At 42.2% G+C, this 18,352-nt stretch overlaps 2 protein-coding genes across 2 annotated transcripts; both read left to right on the forward strand.

Moving 5' to 3' along the window:
* Positions 1–869: 869 nt before the first annotated feature.
* Positions 870–3,492, forward strand: LOC130428628 (myb/SANT-like DNA-binding domain-containing protein 4). Its single transcript, XM_056756804.1, has 2 exons — positions 870–1,683; positions 3,332–3,492. The coding sequence occupies exons 1-2, from the start codon at positions 870–872 to the stop codon at positions 3,490–3,492; spliced, it is 975 nt and encodes a 324-aa protein (XP_056612782.1).
* A 7,095-nt stretch (positions 3,493–10,587) lies between these two features.
* mlf1 (myeloid leukemia factor 1) lies at positions 10,588–17,774 on the forward strand. Its single transcript, XM_056757780.1, has 7 exons — positions 10,588–10,728; positions 11,353–11,515; positions 13,824–13,901; positions 14,125–14,253; positions 14,332–14,491; positions 14,564–14,702; positions 17,268–17,774. Exons 1-7 carry the CDS (start codon positions 10,682–10,684, stop codon positions 17,335–17,337), a joined length of 786 nt encoding a protein of 261 aa, XP_056613758.1. The 5' UTR covers positions 10,588–10,681; the 3' UTR covers positions 17,338–17,774.
* The last annotated feature ends 578 nt before the right edge of the window (positions 17,775–18,352 follow it).

Consider the following 18,352-nt stretch of genomic DNA (forward strand, 5'->3'; position numbering starts at 1 on the left):
TCTGTCATTTTAAATCTAGACTAAAGACGCATCTTTTTAATCTTTCATACACCACACTTCCATAATATTAATCCTCAGAGGATTTAGGCTGCATTATTTAGATCAACCGGAAACAAACAAAGTTCTGTAAAAATTATTCTGCAATTTCACAAATTCACAAAAAAATTTGGTTGCTGAACATTCGGTGCATCCCTATTAAATAGCACTTGATAGTCTTGACTGTATACATGAAATAAATCTTAAACCTTGCTAAAGCTATCATTTAATCCATCAGGATAAAATAGTTGGGTATCGAAGTTAGAAATTCCAATATTGTAACGACAAGGGTCAAAAATCAAGCTGCAAATGGACGACTGCGGACCTTTTTCGTTGACAATGTAGTCGGCATGCAGACTCTGACTTTTAAACTCTGACTACTCTGTCACTTCCCTGATGTCCTGGGTGTCTTCATTTAGGACAAACCACCGGTGCTGTAAAATCTGCTCTAGTGTGGGTCGCTCGGCTGGATCACAGGCTAGACAAAGTCTGATTAGACTCTTGCATTCTGCAGAAGTTTAAAGAAGAGAGCTGGGCTGGGTTTCCCAATAACGATGTATCTTAGCTCTTAAGAGCGTTTTCTACGTGCAAACTTACGAACGCTCGCAGCAATTCCACGAGCGTTTCCCAAAAATGCACTTAACATGAACGCGCGAGAACGCGCTCTACGTGCTACTTACGAGTCGCTGTCCATTCGCGAAGTGCTGAAATTTAACCTTATATGGAATCGTATTCTGAACGTTTAACCTAATAATTGTCATCTGTTTTGGATTACCAATCAAGACATTCAAGTCTATATAAAGCACCTACATACAGGCGGAGACACTGACAAAATGGCTGAACAAAAAAAAACAAGAAAAGATACCTTTCAAAAGGATGAAATTAATGTCCTCTTAGAGGAGATAGAGAAAAACAAAGATGTGATTTTTACCAGATTTAAAGGACACCATACTAATAAAGAAAAACAAAACATCTGGGAGGACATTGCTACCAAACTAACTGCAACCAGGGGTGTTCAAAGGTCAGGGAAGGAGGTCCGCAAGAAGTGGCAGGATTTTGCAAGCCTGGCAAAAAGGAAGAGGGCACTGCAGAGGACTGAAATTAAAAAAACAGGTGGTGGGACCAATGAGTCCCCCCTTCTTACAGCCGAGGAAGAAAAGGCATTGTCAATACTTGGCACAAGTGCTTCAGATGGAATTAGTGGTGGTATTGACATCCATGGAGGAGTAGGGATAACTCAACCTGAGGCTGAGCCTGAACCTGAGTCAGGTCCTTCATGCTCAGAGGAACCATTAGTTTCATCTGCCATCTCCGAGCACCTACCATCTCCTAGTCCTCCAAAAAATCCTCCCAGGCCACAGCCTCCATCTTCAGTGGTCCAGACTGCAGCCACAACAACTCAGCAGTTTGAGAATGTCTGTAGCTGTAGTCAGGACCTAGTGCAGCTGGAGAGAGAGAAACTAGATGTCTTGAAAGACATTAGGCAATGCCTTCAAGAAGCCAATGAGAGAGACAAGAACTTCCAACAGCAGCTCATTGAGCTCAAGAAGGCCAAACTGGCCTTAGAAGAGAGGAGGCTTGCACTAGAGGAGATGAGTTTTGCAAGGCCCTCAATTTCTGTGCCAATTATCTTGCCAGAAGACACAGGTAATGTGATTTATTGTTTCAGTAATTTGTGCAATGTGAAATGTTTTCTATATGTAGTTATGACTCATCTCACTGTACAATGTATTTTACAGGTTGTGGGGAACTGAATAACCCAAATTAATAAAACTATGCAATGTTTTTTATTAATAAAGCTATATGCAGTGTTTTTGATGTCCATGTCTTTGTTGAACCATGCACACGAGGCCTAAAACATATGAAATAATATAATAATTGTTATGAGTTCTTCCAAATGTTTCTGAAGTAAATGGCTAATGGTTGATGATTATTTTCAGACATAGGCATTTAAGTTTCAATATTATTAATATAAAGTCTATATATTTGGCGTGACAGATAACACAAATATATATACAGTACTTCATCTAGCCAATACATTTCTACAGGTATAGACAAAAAAATCAACAACATTTTTTACCAGTACTGTTCTATGTATACATTTTTATAATAAGCACAACTTTTCATCATTATGAACAGAGGATAGATTAAAGGAATATAATATGTAATCTATACAGTTTCTAAGTATGCCACACCTTCACTTTCTTCAAGGTAGGGCCTAATGTCATTACTGAAATTGATGATAGGCAGTGGGATATGTGAACATTATCACAGCCTGATGACCTTAACATGGTTTCTTCAATTAAGCTAGGATTAGAATAGAGTTTACACCTCACTAGACTTGCAGAGGAAATCATGGCTGCACTACAGCGTGTTCTTCAATTGAAGGTCAGAGAAAGACAAAGACAGAGACGACCACGAAGTAGACTGGTGACTTTAAATGCCTTCATCAGACAGCATCAAACCCCCTTGGATATCCTTGATGACATGGCTATAATAAGGCGATACCGTCTGCCAAGAGGACAAATAGCCCAATTGCTAAATAGCATTGGACCTCAGCTGATGCGTGCCACCAGAAGAAATTTTGCCTTGTCCCCTGAAATCCAACTCCTATCAGCCTTGAGATTTTATGCAACAGGCAGTTTTCTCCAGGTACTTGGTGATGGGCTTGGACTAAGTAAGGCATCAGTTTCAAGAGCTGTTCAAGCGGTCACCAATGCATTACTTCCACTTGCTGTGGAACACATTCAATTTCCAGCATCAAGACAGGACATCACAGAAATACAACAGTATTTTTTAACACATCATCACATCCCACAGGTCATTGGAGTGATCGATGGTACCTTGATCCCTATCCTTACACCATCTGTGGATGGCCATGTATATATATGCCGCAAAGGCTATGCAGCTATCAACTGCCAGGTGATCTGTGACCATAAGGGTTTGATTACAGACATTGTGGCAAGGTGGCCCGGAAGCACACACGACTCCTTCATGTTCACCAATTCATCTGTTGGTCAGGAGGCACAAAACTTACAGGGACAGTGGAGACTGCTTGGGGACAGTGGTTACCCACTGAGGCCATATCTCTTCACGCCTGTGGCTAATCCTATGAATAACAGGGAGACAAATTTCAACTAGGCACACCGTGTTGCACGTAGTATTGTGGAACGCACAATAGGGAGGTGGAAGATGCGCTTTCGGGCAATTCACCAGTCCAGCGGTGGTCTATTGTTTGCTCCACAAAAGTGCTGTGCAGTAATAATAGTAACAGCTATGCTGCACAACATTGCAGTGCAGATGAGAGTGCCCTTACTTAAAAGGGAGGAAGATGAAGAGGTGGAGGAGGAGGATGTGGAGGACGAAGATGGCATGGGACCACATGGCCAACCAAGAAATGCCCAATACATGGCTGGTTTTCGCGCACGTCAGCAAGTCATTGACAGATTTTTTTGAAATCATTCCTATTTTGCCCAGTCTTTGAAGCAAATTTCCCACATTACTTCTTTTATGATTTTTTTGTTCATTCATTTAATTTAGATGTGTTTTTTTATCTTGTTTTCCCCTTTTTATTTATTTCATTTATAAATTCATGTAAACAAAAAACGAGTACAATAAAGTGTACAATAAAGTACAATCAAAATATTATTATATTACTCGCGTTGGAGTGTGTTAAATCTAGATAAAAGTGTAATCTGCCGGTTGTCCTGCAGGTGTCCTCATAAATCTGTCTTCTTACGATGCACTTGGGGATGTACGATTACTCCAGAGCACTCGTAGATCTACGAAGATTTTCAAGTGCTACTTAAGCTACGATGCTTTTGGGAAACAGACCGTAATATTAAGATCAATCGTACGATCGTTTTTACGATCAATTTAGGCTTACGATGCTTTTGGGAAACGCAGCCCTGGTTAGTCATAACTAGCTGACACACCTGAAAAGTCTGATCACGTGACTACCAAGAAGTGAATACATCCTTACTCAAGACATATTGTGCATCCTAACAATACATAACTTCAGTATGTGTCAACCAGACGCGATTTCTTTAAGACTGTAAGGGAAGCCTATAATTCCCCTATAATTGTCAAAAAATGAATGGTCAAATATATGTACTATTATGTTAACATTTTATTGACTAAAAATGCGTTAAACACGTTCATCTCGAACGAAAACAATTTCGTTCAGAATCAGCTACTTAGGTCGGCTGACTCGATTTCCTTCTCATTCATTCCCGTAGCGTACAGTGCATTACTCTGTTGAAGCCCAGCGTCCATTGACTTCAATGGAGCTGCTTTAAACAGTTTTTTTCAGTGCTTAGAAACAAGACGGTCATTGGATAATGCTGCGATTATGTCCCGCCCACGGACGCTCAGCGTCTCTGGGATGAATGGAGGAGTGGGCTGGCCCGGACTCCGAGCGTCTGCGTGATGATTGGAGGGTCTGTCATCTCTTTTTAATACACTTTTATGTCCTAAAACCAGTGGCGTTGCTAGGCCCTTTTTAGGGGAGCTAAAGCCCCCCTAAAGTTCTAGCTCAGCCCCCTAAAATATTGTGTGTAATGTAATCTGTACAAGAATTCGAGATCGCTTTATAGCCCCCTTTAAAACTCTTATTATGAAAACGGCGTTAGGCTGCGTTATTTAGCGCATTCTTCAGTTCACACAGTAGCACATTGGAGTTAACGTCATTAGCAGTAACGTTATAAGGTGTGTTCATTAACATGACGTCTGCATTTTTTCCATTCTTTGTTATAAATGCATCTTAATATGACGTGGAAGCGATACAAGACCCTTTCCCATTCACTGTTTAAAAGTTTTATATGCGTTCACCCCTCGTTTACTATTTGTTAACTTTACCTCAAGCCAAATGAAAGCACCAAACACCAATGACAGCATACTTCCACGATAAAGATGATATTGTAGCGCACAGAAAGTGTCATTAATGATGATGTGCTATAGTTATAGAGAGTTGACGGTAGTTTTGACAGCTCCGGAAAGAGGACGGGCAGAGTTACTGTAGATCAGCCCGGTGCGGCAGTGTTATTCATTGTTCTGAGTTCAGAGGAAATAAAAGTGTACAGAAGCTCTATGTCGTTTTTCAGACGCTTCAATATTTTTATCATTAATTGAAAACATATTGTGGAGGTAATAGATGAACACACAGTCATGCAGAGAGAGTGACAGCGCTAGTGCTCATCAGAATGAATGGCAGGGAAACATATTAAGTTATTTTTACTAAATAATGATTCAGCAGTTGATTGTGATATTTATTTTATGGATTTGTGACTGTTGTTGTCACTTTGAACTATAAATGTTGCAGATTGACCGATTAATGTGATATTCATTTGAATAACAATAATTTGTATTTATGCTTTTCTGCATATTCTTTCTTAATTATTTATTTTAGTAACGTATACAATATGTGGTGATTAGAGTGTGGCTTTCTCTATATATATATATCCTCATTGGAGGCTGAGCCCCCCGTATATTGAAAACCTAGAATCGCCCCTGCCTAAAACGCTCGTTTTTTGGGGTCGACAGCTTATAAAAACGTATTTCTTGTTGTTTTTTTAGCTTGTGTGCTATACACATTGTCACATATCAGCTTTTAGAATTTTTTTTTTGTTATAAATCATAAATGACAAGTAGGCGGCAGCTTCTCGCAATGCAAAGAGACTGTTTGTGTGGGCGTGGTCTTCAGATTATGACGCGTATCACTCTGTGTCTCCATTTCCAACTCAGTCCCATCGCGGATTTTGCATGTGTAGTCGAAAGACAAACTGCTGCAACCTTCATCGTAAATTTCACACAATTTCACACCACATTCATTGTTTCAGTTTAACATAATTCCCCATATTTCCTCCCGTTGAGTAAAATATATATATATATATATTAGATTGCTTGTTCATTAATTCATATAGTCTGAACTAGCCAGCTAGCAAACTGCACACGATGGCAGACAGTTCTAATATTGTCGACCTGATTTTGGCAAAGCCATTAGAAAGTCTTCCTTACGAGGAGAAACTTAGAATTAAACAGCAGATCAACACCTAAGATTGATTTAGTGCAAAAGATAGAGAAAAGTAACAGGTCTTTTCAGCTCTCCTGGTATGACAAAGTTAGCTGGCTGACTGGAATTGCTGTGAAAAAGAAAATGTACCGCTGGCCATGTCTCTTGACATGGGTTACAGTTTTTATTCATGTAAATACGTCTGTGGTGAGGTTCAATACAAGGAAGGAAGGAGATAGGGTCGTCGTAGCTGAGAAGATTATTTTTTTATTCGTCAAACAAAACATAAATTGAAACTAAATGATATTTAAATATGGCCTCCTGGCACATACGGTTTCTTTCATCTTTGTCTTTCCAAGCATACGTCCTCTACGTGCGTTCGTGTTCTTTCATAAATTCTCTCCCCCGGTCCTCCCCTCGTGCTGGCTTTTGTATTCTTCTCCCCAATCAATGTTACCAGAGACAGGTGTTTTCAATCAGCTTTTGACCTACTTATTTCCCGCCGGTTTTCTGTTTCTCTCTCTCCAGACTTCGCTAGACCATGCCTCCCCTGCCACATTCCCCCATCGCATGACTCAGGCCGGGGTCCCATCCGGGCAATATGCGCATTGGTATCCTTCATGTGGTGGAGGCATTGGGCAGAACAGAGGGTGAACTCCTGCCCCAGGAGATAATAGAACGGCCCACCTGATCGCCAAGCATTCCTTTTCTATGGTGCTGTACATCGTCTCCCTCCTCGAGAGCTTGCGACTGATGTACAGCAACGGCAGCTCTGCCCCCTCTACCTCTACTGCCCAAGCCCCTGTCTGACAAGTCTGTCTGTTAAAGAAAGGGGAGAGTGAAATCAGGAGCGTGCAATAGCGGGCCGCCACACAGAGCAGCCTTAACTTGGGTGAAAACCTGCTGGCACGGCTCCGACCACTGGACGGAAACTGGTGCCACCTTTTAAGCTAGCTCAGTCAGGGACCTGGTGAGGGTCGAATAGTCCGGCACAAACCTCCTGTAATAACCTGAAAGCCCCAGGAATGTCCTCACCTCTTTTTTGGTCTTGGGCCTCGGGGAGGTTGCAATCGCTGCTGTCTTGTCAATTTGGGGATGCACCTGCCCGTGACCCAAGTGGAAGCCCAGATACCTGACCTCCACTCGCCCAACTGCACACTTCTTTGGGTTAGCCGTGGGGACCCGCTCCTCTCAGTGAACTCAAGACTGCATTTAGATGCTGCATATGTCACTGCCAATCATTACTATAAATGATGATATCATCCAAGTAAGCAGCGGCATATGCCGCATATGGATGTAGAATGCGGTCCATGAGACACTGAAAGGTTGCTGGGGCTCCGAATAAGCCGAATGGAAGGGTGGCAAATTGGTGTAATCCAAACGGCACAGTGGAAGCAGTTTTTTCCTTGGATAAAGGAGATAAGAGGATCTGCCAATACCCTTTTGTCAAATCCAATGTCGAATAAAAACGAGCCGCACCAAGTCAATCAAGCAGTTCGTCAATCATTGGATATGCGTTGAATTTCGACACAGCATTCACCTTGGGGTAGTCCACTCAGAACCGAACCGAGCCGTCGGTTTTGGGACCAAAACGATCGGGCTGGCCCAGTTGCTGTTGCTGTTACCCCCAAATCCAGCATGGCCCTAATTCTTCCTGAACTACTTTCTTCTTGTGTTCAGGTAAACGATACGGCCGGCCACGTTCTACCACTCCCGGTGTGGTCTTAATATGGTGCTCAATGACTGTAGTCCGGCCAGGTTGAGGCGAGAACACATCGGCAAAACGAGCCTGCAACCTGGCAACGTCAGTGATCTGGGACGGTGAGAGGTGATCCCCTCAGGGACCAGAGTGCTAGGTCAAGTCTTACGTCTGACTTCTGGCCCGAGATCATCCTCCCTTCCCACCACCGTCGCCAGCATCACTGCATCCGCCTCACTCCATTTTTAAGGAGGTTGAGGTGGTATATTTGATGTGCCCCGTTTCTGTCTGGTCTTACCACCTTTTTACTAGCGGTAGGTCTGTCCTCCCAAGTTTCCCTTAGGACGTCTAACACCCTGCAGGGCTGACGCCCAAACAGAATATCTCAGAATATAACGTGCAAATTGAATGCTACACTATTACTTCAACAAATAGAGTTAAAGACCTAGACAGTATATTAGACTGCAACCTGTCATTGAAAAATCACATCTCAAATATCACTAAAACAGCCTTCTTCCACCTTAGAAATGTTGCCAAATTACGAAATATTGTGGATGTTTCTCGGTGGCTTTTGGTTGGGGTCACTGAGTGCAGCTTTGACATGTCAGAGGGGATTTGGCCCTCCTGGCTGAGCCTGGTTTCTCCCAAGGTTTTTTCTCCATTAATCAATCATTGGAGTTTGGGTTCCTCGCCACAGCAGTGCTGGCATGCTCACTGGGAGACTGTATTTATTTATTTATTTATTTATTAGATATTATTTATTAGAATGATCTTGCTTGCTCTATAAACACTATGCACTGGGCTGTGTTTAACCTTTCTGTGATTTTCTTATTTGCTCCTGTATAGCTGCTTTGGAACAATGCACATAGTGAAAAGCGTTATGTAATTAAACTTGAATTGAATTGAATTAAAGTTGCTTTCTCAAGGCACTTCACAGCAGACATCACATCAGGTAAATCAACACATTTTGTAAAAAAAACATATGATCCAATCAAGTAAAAGCAATCCTAAAATAAAAAGTTCTAAGAAGAGATTTTAAAGCCAGTCCCCAGATATTCAAGCCAGTGCAACTCCCCCCACAGGTAAGGGTACATCTATGCTGTGATCAGCTGAAGGAATCTCAAGAGACAGGAAGTGAAGCAAACATTTGGATTTGGATGCCTTCCTACCTTGAGATGCAGGCCTAGTAGTTGAGGGCCGCATGACTGGACTGGGAGAGGCCATCAATAAACAGATCGATATTCAATAGAAGAGACAAAAAATTAATGTTGACTGTTTTCAGCTGGAGTAGGCAAGGTATGATGCAAAGAAAATCTGATGTACAATTCCATCAACCTCCTGCAGAGCCGGTGATCTGGAAGAATGTAAAAAGTCTGTTTTTTGAGGGTAAAAAGTGTGTCATAATATAACAAGGTGGCAGACTCAGGTGCGGGTGTTTATTAAATCACACCCAATACACTCCACAAAAAGTCCAAGTAAGGCACGGCACGGCACGGCAATCGACAGGGATTGCTCAAGACACAGATGCACAACCCGCCGGAGAGATGATGAAGGCGTAGAACAGAGGGCGGGGAGAATACTCGACCAGTTGAAACTCACAGATAGCCCTTTTCCACCAAGGCAGGAAAGCCGAATGGCAGAGTACTGTAGGTAGTCAAAGCTGGCAAAAGAGCAACGGTATGACACAAGATGAGAGAACAAGAGGGATTAAAGGGAAACCTAAAGAGCGGCAGGTGAGAGGGAGAAGGATAATTAATTTCATGATGGCAGGGACAATATACAGGTGAAAAGAGTGATGAGGTGATGAGAAGCCGATGAGCGGAAAAGCCTGAAGGGGAAACACAAGGGCGTTGTTTCTAGACACAGTCACCGAGTCACCGAGTGCACGGCGAGCTGTCACAACAACAAGCACGTGCTCTTGACAAAACAAACACACACATCGTGTCAGACAAAAGTACCGACGTGACCTGGATCATCATGATAAGCACCCCTGATGTTGGGGCTACAGCTACACTAGTTACACAGCTGCCTAGTGTTTCCATTTGTAGACATGACATGGGTAGATTCAGATGGCAACTATCATATATTAAGTTAGATGTCCACCTTAGAGATAACCACTATATACAGTATATACTGAAACCATTACATTTTTAATATTACATTAATCAAGTAATACAATTTCTCCTGTAAATCTATATTAAATAATCGAGATCTCAAATGCCTTCAAAATCTTAACGTAAAAAAAATGCATCTGTTTTTATATATTGTGATGTTAACATATTTTAATGCCAGCATATTTATTGAACAAAAATGAATTATTTTATTTATTGAAATAAACCAAAAACTGTATAAAACTTTGTTAAAGTAATCATCAAACATTATAAAAACCATATTATTTTATCTAAATTATTTGTATTAACGGCTCCCCTCGACACCTCATACATTAAAACGATTTTTAAACAAAATGAACCACTTATGATTTTTTTTCATTCAAAATATGTTGCTCAATAAATGTTTAAACAAACATATATCTTTTTTATTCAATCACACATTACGGGTTTAGTGAAAAGCAAATCGGTGTGCCATTATCCCCGTTGTACTGCACAGTAATCACTCTTCTGTAAAACCTTTCAGTGTGATACAGAAGATATCTGCCCTGATGTGATGTGTGTAGCGTTTCATGATTTCAGTTACTTTCAGGAACTTTCCAAAGGACATGAGAACTCCGGCCCGAGCGCAGTCAATTCGCACGTGTCGTATTGAGATTGGGCGGTGCAAAGTCGTTACGATTGAACCAATCAAACGTTTACAAACGAGTCACCTGAACTTTCTCCGCCCCCTGCGGGAATCGGGTTTCGATAGTAACCTCGGGCACGCGCTCGAGCCCGTCACATTGGAGTTTGTCAGTCAGTCACTCGCGCGCATCCGTCTGCAGCATGTTTAGCAGTCCCTCGAGACAGTTTGAAGAAGACCCGTTCTTCACGTGAGTCACTTTTATATCTATTCTGTTAAACAAAGATAAGTAATATAATACGTGTTCAACTGATATCAGTTAAATTATACTTCATACATGACAAGTGTGACACAAACTGCAACAGCAAGATACAGTACGTGTTTTTATTTATACTGGATTTATAAAAATGCCCTTAAGAAAATGAACCATATGGGCTTTTTGTGGCACTAGTGTAGTAATCATGTTTTTTGGTATATTGATTTCTTGTGGCAAAATGTTGTGGTAACCATGTTTTTACTTCAGTAACCGTTTAACTGTTGTAAAACCGTGGTTAAATTTCGTAAGGGTGATGTGTACAGCTTTATGAAGCTTTAGAGTAACATCCACCGGTATCGCAACGGATCGGACTGAAGAGAACCCGTCAGCCCGATACCTGATCCAGCAAAATAGACCCGGATCGGCCCCAATTCCGATCCAGAGTATCGGATCGGTGCATCCCTATAGTTTAGATGTACTTGAGTGTTGAATAACATTGCTTGTTAAGCTTTTTATTTCAATAACATGATACCGTGACAATTGTGAAATACATTTCGTATTAAATTATATTTTATTTGCATATCATATGTACTTTATTTCTACACTGTCCTCTCCCAGCGATCCATTCCAGATGCATCATGATCGCATGCGGCAGATGATGAGGGCTTTTCCGGACCCTTTCGCTCAGAGATTCACGCCTCGCATCACAGACGGAAGGAACAGAAGTCGCAGGAGTGAGGGTCAGTCCAGCACGACTCCAACCCTTCAACACAATGAGCGAGTGAGTAAACTACACACGCCAGTTCACCTCTGTTCACCTGCTGTCGTTGTCTGTCAGCGTTTGACCTCTGTTCTTTACACACTTGGCTAGAAAATCTGACTGCTTCCTAAGGGCTCTATGCACCCATGACTTGCGCATTTCACGGTCAGAACCCGCGGCAGTTTCTCGTTGGGTAGACATAAAGAGAAATTGAAAAATGAGAAAATAGTTTAATTTACACACAGCAGTGGTATGTAGAAGTGGTGTTCTACCGTCTACCCAAAAAGAAACTGCTGAGGGTTCTTCCTGTGACACGCGGAAGTCACGCATGCATAGAGCCCATTCTAGATGCTCATTACAGTGAAGATACTAAAATATTGGAAGTGGAAGATTTGGAGGTTAAAGTATGTCACTCACCAGCTGGACGCTTTGGTAGCTCAGGACACTAAACTTAGTCCCTGTGTCCATCTGTAATCCCCCACCTCTCTCGGAGGAGTATATTTAACCCTGGTCATTACCTTCATCTGATGCCAGTCTATTCACGGTCCTGCCGTATCAGGCGGGAGGTGCTAAAGATAGCCTGTGGGTCAGGGCCGGAGGGTTTGAAGAGGTTTGTCCGGTGTCTGTCTATATTTGCTGGTCTTGCAGTAGTCTCGCATGATCAGGACGGTCGGTGTAAAGACCTGTCCGGGTCCAGCCAATGGATCATAATAATAAAAAATAATCATTTAATTTCATTTCTCTTTTGGTTTCTGACTACACATGCTATCAGATGTTAACATGTTAACGGTAACATTAGTCATCTGTGCATGTGGTTTAGTAACCTGACACGTGTTTTTCTATGTAAGGTGGCATTTGAAGTCTCGCCAGTTTATTCCCAGAAGCAATACGGTTCTTCCTAGAGCTGCTCGTTTGCTAAATCAGAAGTGTTTTTCCCGATGGGAGCTGTGTTGATAGCATGAAACAGAAAGGAGTGGTGACCTCACCTGATCTGATATGGTGTTCTGGATCTTTAAATACAGTGTGGATGGTGCTGACTCTGAGACAGCAAACACCTGCTGCTTCTCCATGATTACAGCTGATAATAGGGTTAGGCTATTTGGCCTAAATTCTAAATTTCGATTATTTGAACATATTCTCTCCATTAAGATTATTGCACGATTATTTTGTTTTTGTTAATTTTTCTTTGTTTTTTTGCCCACGTAGATCACTTACAAGGTTTGTAGTGTAAATATGCCCAACTAAAGATGGGGTATTTTTTCTAATCAAACATTTCTTATCATGCTATTTTTATATAATCAATGAAAATGCAAAGTATTTATGGTTATATATTGAACATTTCGAATGTAAGACATCTTTTTTTTTTGGAAACATTTCCTCTGCCACTGAAGACAGGAGAAGAAACGCAACACAAATCAGCAAATCATCTGTCTGCATGTGTGGTGAGAAGTTCGCTTTACTTCAGGACCCTGCCTTGAGACACCTGTCCTGCCCTCATAAGAGCAGTCACGTGAAAGAAACTGTTTAACAGGAGTTTAACAGAGTTTGTAATAGTTGAACAGAGCTTAAAACTCATCACTCTGTCTAAAGAAATATGAAGTAAACTTGTTTCAGTATATTTATATTTCTCACAATATGCATATTTTTGGACCTAAAGTGTTGTGATTACTAAATGGGAGCAGACCTGGAAGAATGTCTTACCTGTCTTTCACACATATAACATAAACACAGAATATTTGATTTCTGAAAAGTAGCCATTTTAAGCTTTATTTAGACATACGTTTCATGTTTGTGTGATAAGTGTTTGCAGAGTTTTGGATCAGTGACGCATTCCAGAGATTACTTATGTGAGCGGAGTGGAGACGGCTGATAATGCGCCCTGTTCATTTTCTTTATTTCACAAAATAACAAAACGCGTTGGTGTTATTGTAAGCATACACGCGTATACAGAAATGTAACATAACTTTTGCAAAAGCATACAGGTTAAATGATTAATTACTTTTAATTTATTTTCTTTATTTACCTTCGTAAAGAAACATCGGTGCTTGAATGGCTGCTATCTGCTGTGTCGGCCAACTACATCTTTTTGTACTGTTGTGGGCTCCGTCGTGCTCTGAAAGGGAGGGGTGAACGGAGGACTGAGAGATTGGTTGCAATTCTCAAACTCACCATTAGTGGCCGCTAAAAATACCACAGTGCAGCTTTAAGATGATGTTATAGAAGCATCCTGATGAAGTCATGATATTGACAGCAAATTGATGTCAAGTGATATGACGTGCCCGCTGGGGTGTTGTCGAATCTGAAGGTTTGTTTTATGCAATGTTTACAGGAGGTGGATTTCTTCAGCAATCCTGTGGGTTTGATGGGCAGCATGAGGAACAGAATGCAGGAAATGCACAGAAATTTTGTAAGTTTGACCTTTCATAAACTTCTCCTCATAAGGATATGATTTCTAGAATCTATTTGAAATTCAAATCGTTTCTGTTGAGTTCTGTTATCATGTCCCCATAAGTGATATGAATGAGACTCTTAAAAGTAAAAAATCACATTTGTATGGTTTTGTATTTGTTATGAGTGTGAATATTCTGCAGTTGAGAACTGAGTTGTATCAGTATGATGGTGTGTTTCAGGGGAACATAGCCTCAGAACCCAACAGCCACTCGTTCTCCACCTCATCTGTCATGAGCTACTGTAAAGTGGGAGATGAACCAGCTAAAGTCTTCCAGGCATCTTCTCAGACCCGCTGCGCCCCTGGAGGAGTGAGTGCTGCTCACTGAAACATCTCAAAACATCATCTCACATCATCACACTAACCCTTCACACTTGTGTGTGTTCAGATAAAAGAGACCCGTCAATGTCTGAAAGACTCTGACACCGGCCTGGAGAAAATGTCCATCGGTCATCACATTCAGGACAGAGGACACGTCATTGAGAGGAAGGAGAACAGGAAGACAGGAGAGAAAGAACTCAACCAGGACTTCCAGAACATGGATGAGAGTGCGTGTTTGTGTGCTTTTGACTTCAGCACCCAGGCGGGGTTGGGGTAATCATTTTTGTTTCTTGTTTCAGCTGAGGCTCAGTCCTTCGATGATGAATGGCAGCAAGAAGTGTCCAGATTCCAGGTTTCGACGCCCATGGCCCGCCTAGAGGCACCGAGACACAGAACGGTACACCGAGCGGCCATCACAGGTCCACAGGAGACACGCAGGTCAGCGGCACAGACAAATGACGTTCAGTTTTATGAAAATATCAAACGATTCGCTTCACGAAACATCAACATGTCACCAGGAGCTGCTTTTTTGGAATTATGTGTGTAAACCACAACTTAAATCCAGGCCTGGTCCTCTCTCCTCGACGGTCCGGTCGCTCGTTCTCTTATGCTCCCGATCTCCTCCGTGATACTAGACCGGTGCGCGCACAGCTGCACTCATTGGCATTCACTCACCGGCCTCGACTCATGGTCTCGCCCCGCCTACTCCACTACATACCCCCATCGCCCCACATCGCCCCTTACAGGCCGGGGGGCACCCCCGAGACTGTGCTTGCTCCCTCCCTCGGGGGGTCTCCCAGTCTCGGAGTACCTTTCCCCTGGGGGTATGTAGGGACGAGACGAGACAAAGGAGACGGGAGCCCTCCAAGAAAATGGAAAGAGAGAGGGGAGAAAAAAAAAAAGTATAGTCCGGTTCCCCGACATGCTGCCGCTCGGTCCTCAACCAGCCAGGGTACTCTCTTTCGCGGTGCCATGCGGTGGCCCTGGGCGCTCGGTGGACGGCTCGAGGGCGGCCGGCGGTGGCTCCTCCTTTAGCGGGCAGCGACGAGTTCCCCGTCACCTGCTCCTCACCCTTGGGCGGACGGACGCAGGCTCCGGCCTCTGGCAGGCGGTGGCCCTCCTCGGCGCTTCCGCCCCCTGCTCCTCCCCCTTTGGCGGGCGGATGCAGGCTCCGGCCTCTGGCGGACGGTGGCAACTCCCCCGCTCCCGCTTGGACGATAGCCACCCCAGCTCGACCCAGGAGCTCGGCAGCAAAGGTCAGCGTCCCACCGAAGCTTTGGCGGCCCACAATGGCTCCTCCTCTTCTCCAGAACAAACGCTTCGGGCAACCACTGGCGGACGCCCTTCGTCCGTGCTGCCTGAACACTCCGGCACCGCGAGGCCAAACGGTGGCGAGGACTCTCCAACAGCATTTCTCTCCTTCCTCCCGGGTTCCGGCACCAATGTAACAAAGTTCGATAGTAAGGAAGAAAGGAGGGGGGAACCGGCAAACATTTAAAAATTTAATCAAATAATAACATAGCCGGCAGCCCCTCACGGACTTCCGCCGAAATAAAACAAACCACTACTAAAACCCAGGCCCGGTCCTCTTTCCTCGATGGTCCGGTTGCTCGTTTTCTTATGCTCCGTATCTCCTCGGTGATGCGAGACCGGTGCGCGCACAGCTGACGCTCATTAACATTCACTCACCGGCCTCGACTCACGGTCTTGCCCCGCCTACTCTTCTACAATGTGCTTTAGGAACTCTTAGACAGATGGAGCCCATAGACTCCCATTATATGAAGCAGAGAGGGCTGCAGATTTACCAAACAATCTTCTTTATTGTTCTACTCAAGAAAAAATGTCACCTACATTCATTTTATTAAATAAACAATTTGTTGAATGGATCCTGTAGGTCGGTTGCATTTAAAGAATCCGCATGGTACACTGACATCTAGAGGTTGAGCTTGGTATCGCAGTCTAAATTCAAAATATTCGAGAGACAAATTTAGCCAAGTAACGCCTTTTCTTGATGAACGCACGCATGCCCAGTAACGTTTTGAATTATATCGATAACAAAGGGGGAACATACAGTGGCGTAATGTGGTCAGCTGTATGTTCTTTTGGAATTTAACAACACTTTTGAACACAACACAGCCAATCAGAATCTAGCACCAGAACTAACCGTTTCATTAAAAAAAAATGTATGAGGGTATGTCCAAGACCCATTGAAAAAAAGAAGTGAAGGTGTCATCCTGCCTATAGTAACTCTGAGATTAAAATCTGATTTAAACCATGAGCTAAACATTTTATCATTTGAAGAAGTGATGAGGGTAGGAGAGAGTTTCTGTCGCTTGTTTTATTTCTGTCTGACTGGATCTCACATAAAGACTCTCAGGATCAGATGACTGTGTAAATAACCAAAGAGACATGACATCATAATGTCAAAGGTCACATATGAAAGATTAGCTGAGGTTTTACAGTCATCAGCTTGAGTCTGTGACATTCGCAGTAGATTGGGTACAGGATGGAGAATCTGACCAATTTGTATGGTAACGTGTATAAACACTCTAGTCAGCATATGATTTTCACATGTATGTTGCCTTTCACATGAGGAACGATAAAGAACTGCCACGGCACAGGTACACGCAGATAACGCTTTGTTCAATTTCGATTTATCAAGTATATTTATCACGTGTAGAGTACATTTAAAGGCTTTTTATTGCAGTCTCAGCTATACAAAACAATCCAAGTATTTATTTAGGATTAAGTATTTAAATGACTTACTGTATTGGTGGCTTACACACAAAACGTATCTACTGTAGAAGGTATGGAGTATAGACATTATTGCTGGAAAATGCAGGTGCCAATTAGATGGTGAAACAGTTTACATGAGGTGTTTGTCCTGAAATGTAGTTGTATGAAAGTATATGACAAAAATAAAATACCACACATCAAGCTGAACAGCTTTGTGTCGTGTCGGTTTTAATTTCATGAACATAATGAGCTGATTTGTCTTCACAGAGAGGCCAAAGGCGAGAAAGCCAATAACAATGAGCTGAACATCACAGGCTCCAACATCAAGAAGCAATAAAAACTGGTACCACTGCAGTCTGTCACCAGTGCTGCTCGTCAATGTGTCGTCAGTGCATGAAATTATTTTCACTGACACAATGATTGTTTGATATTTTACCTGAGATGTGTTTTTTACTGGTAATGTGCTGTTTTTTATTGTCCTACCATCACATCTGTTTGGATGAAATAAAACAAGAGAAATGTCTGTCAGTTCTCTAATAATGCACTTAACTGATCTTGTGAATGTGGAAATCAAATTTCTCTGCTCTATACATTTGTACAAAATGTTAGAATGTGAGTTTTTCATGTTTTTCTCTTGAAGTGTTATTGTTTGTTGATGATGTAATGTTGATCGTGCTGATGCCTTTCAGTGGGTCCGTTTTTAAGCTTATGCACATTTTTTCCACTTTCATAATACTGCATTAACCAATCAATAAAGTCTTTACTGAGCTTTAACCCAGAAGCTTCCTTTGCTCTATTAAAAGATAGTGTCACACAAAACAACAGTTGCTTTTTACTTAAAATCATTTACTGTTGCAATTCTGCAGTGCATGTACATTTTTGTCGTCTTGGTCTAATGTCTTGTACTTTTTCCTCAACCTAGCAAATTGTTGTCATTTTATTCAGCTGATATACTGTTTCGATATGCAATAGAGCTGCAGATTTAACAGCAATTTACACCACCAACATTTGACTTCTCCAGCCCCTTGTTGATGAAAACCAATAAAATCAGAACACACATCCAAGAACAGAGGAACATAGAAATTCTTTCAAGATTACACCGAATGACAGATTCAGTCTGTAACCTGAGAGTATAAGGATTTATTTTATGTCTGATGTTATTTTCAGTACATTTCCCTTCAGATGTGTTCATAACTCATGTGATGGATGGTATGTGCAAATATCTGTGAGTTACCTTCAGTAATAAACCCACAGGTTCATGCATTAAAAACTTGAGGATTAAATAATAGTTCATAACTTCTCATTCATTACAGCCAGTGACATCACAGATCAGGATATTTGTGTACACAGTA

Source organism: Triplophysa dalaica, chromosome 9 (assembly GCF_015846415.1).
Source record: "Triplophysa dalaica isolate WHDGS20190420 chromosome 9, ASM1584641v1, whole genome shotgun sequence".
Lineage (NCBI taxonomy): Eukaryota > Metazoa > Chordata > Actinopteri > Cypriniformes > Nemacheilidae > Triplophysa > Triplophysa dalaica.

Coding starts and splice junctions, on each gene's coding strand:
- LOC130428628 (XM_056756804.1), top strand. CDS start 870: ATGGCTGAACAAAAAAAAACAAGAAAAGATACCTTTCAAAAGGATGAA. Junction 1,684..3,331: donor TATCTTGCCAGAAGACACAG/GTAATGTGATTT, acceptor ACAACATTGCAG/TGCAGATGAGAGTGCCCTTA.
- mlf1 (XM_056757780.1), top strand. CDS start 10,682: ATGTTTAGCAGTCCCTCGAGACAGTTTGAAGAAGACCCGTTCTTCAC. Junction 11,516..13,823: donor CCCTTCAACACAATGAGCGA/GTGAGTAAACTA, acceptor CAATGTTTACAG/GAGGTGGATTTCTTCAGCAA. Junction 14,254..14,331: donor CCCGCTGCGCCCCTGGAGGA/GTGAGTGCTGCT, acceptor GTGTGTGTTCAG/ATAAAAGAGACCCGTCAATG.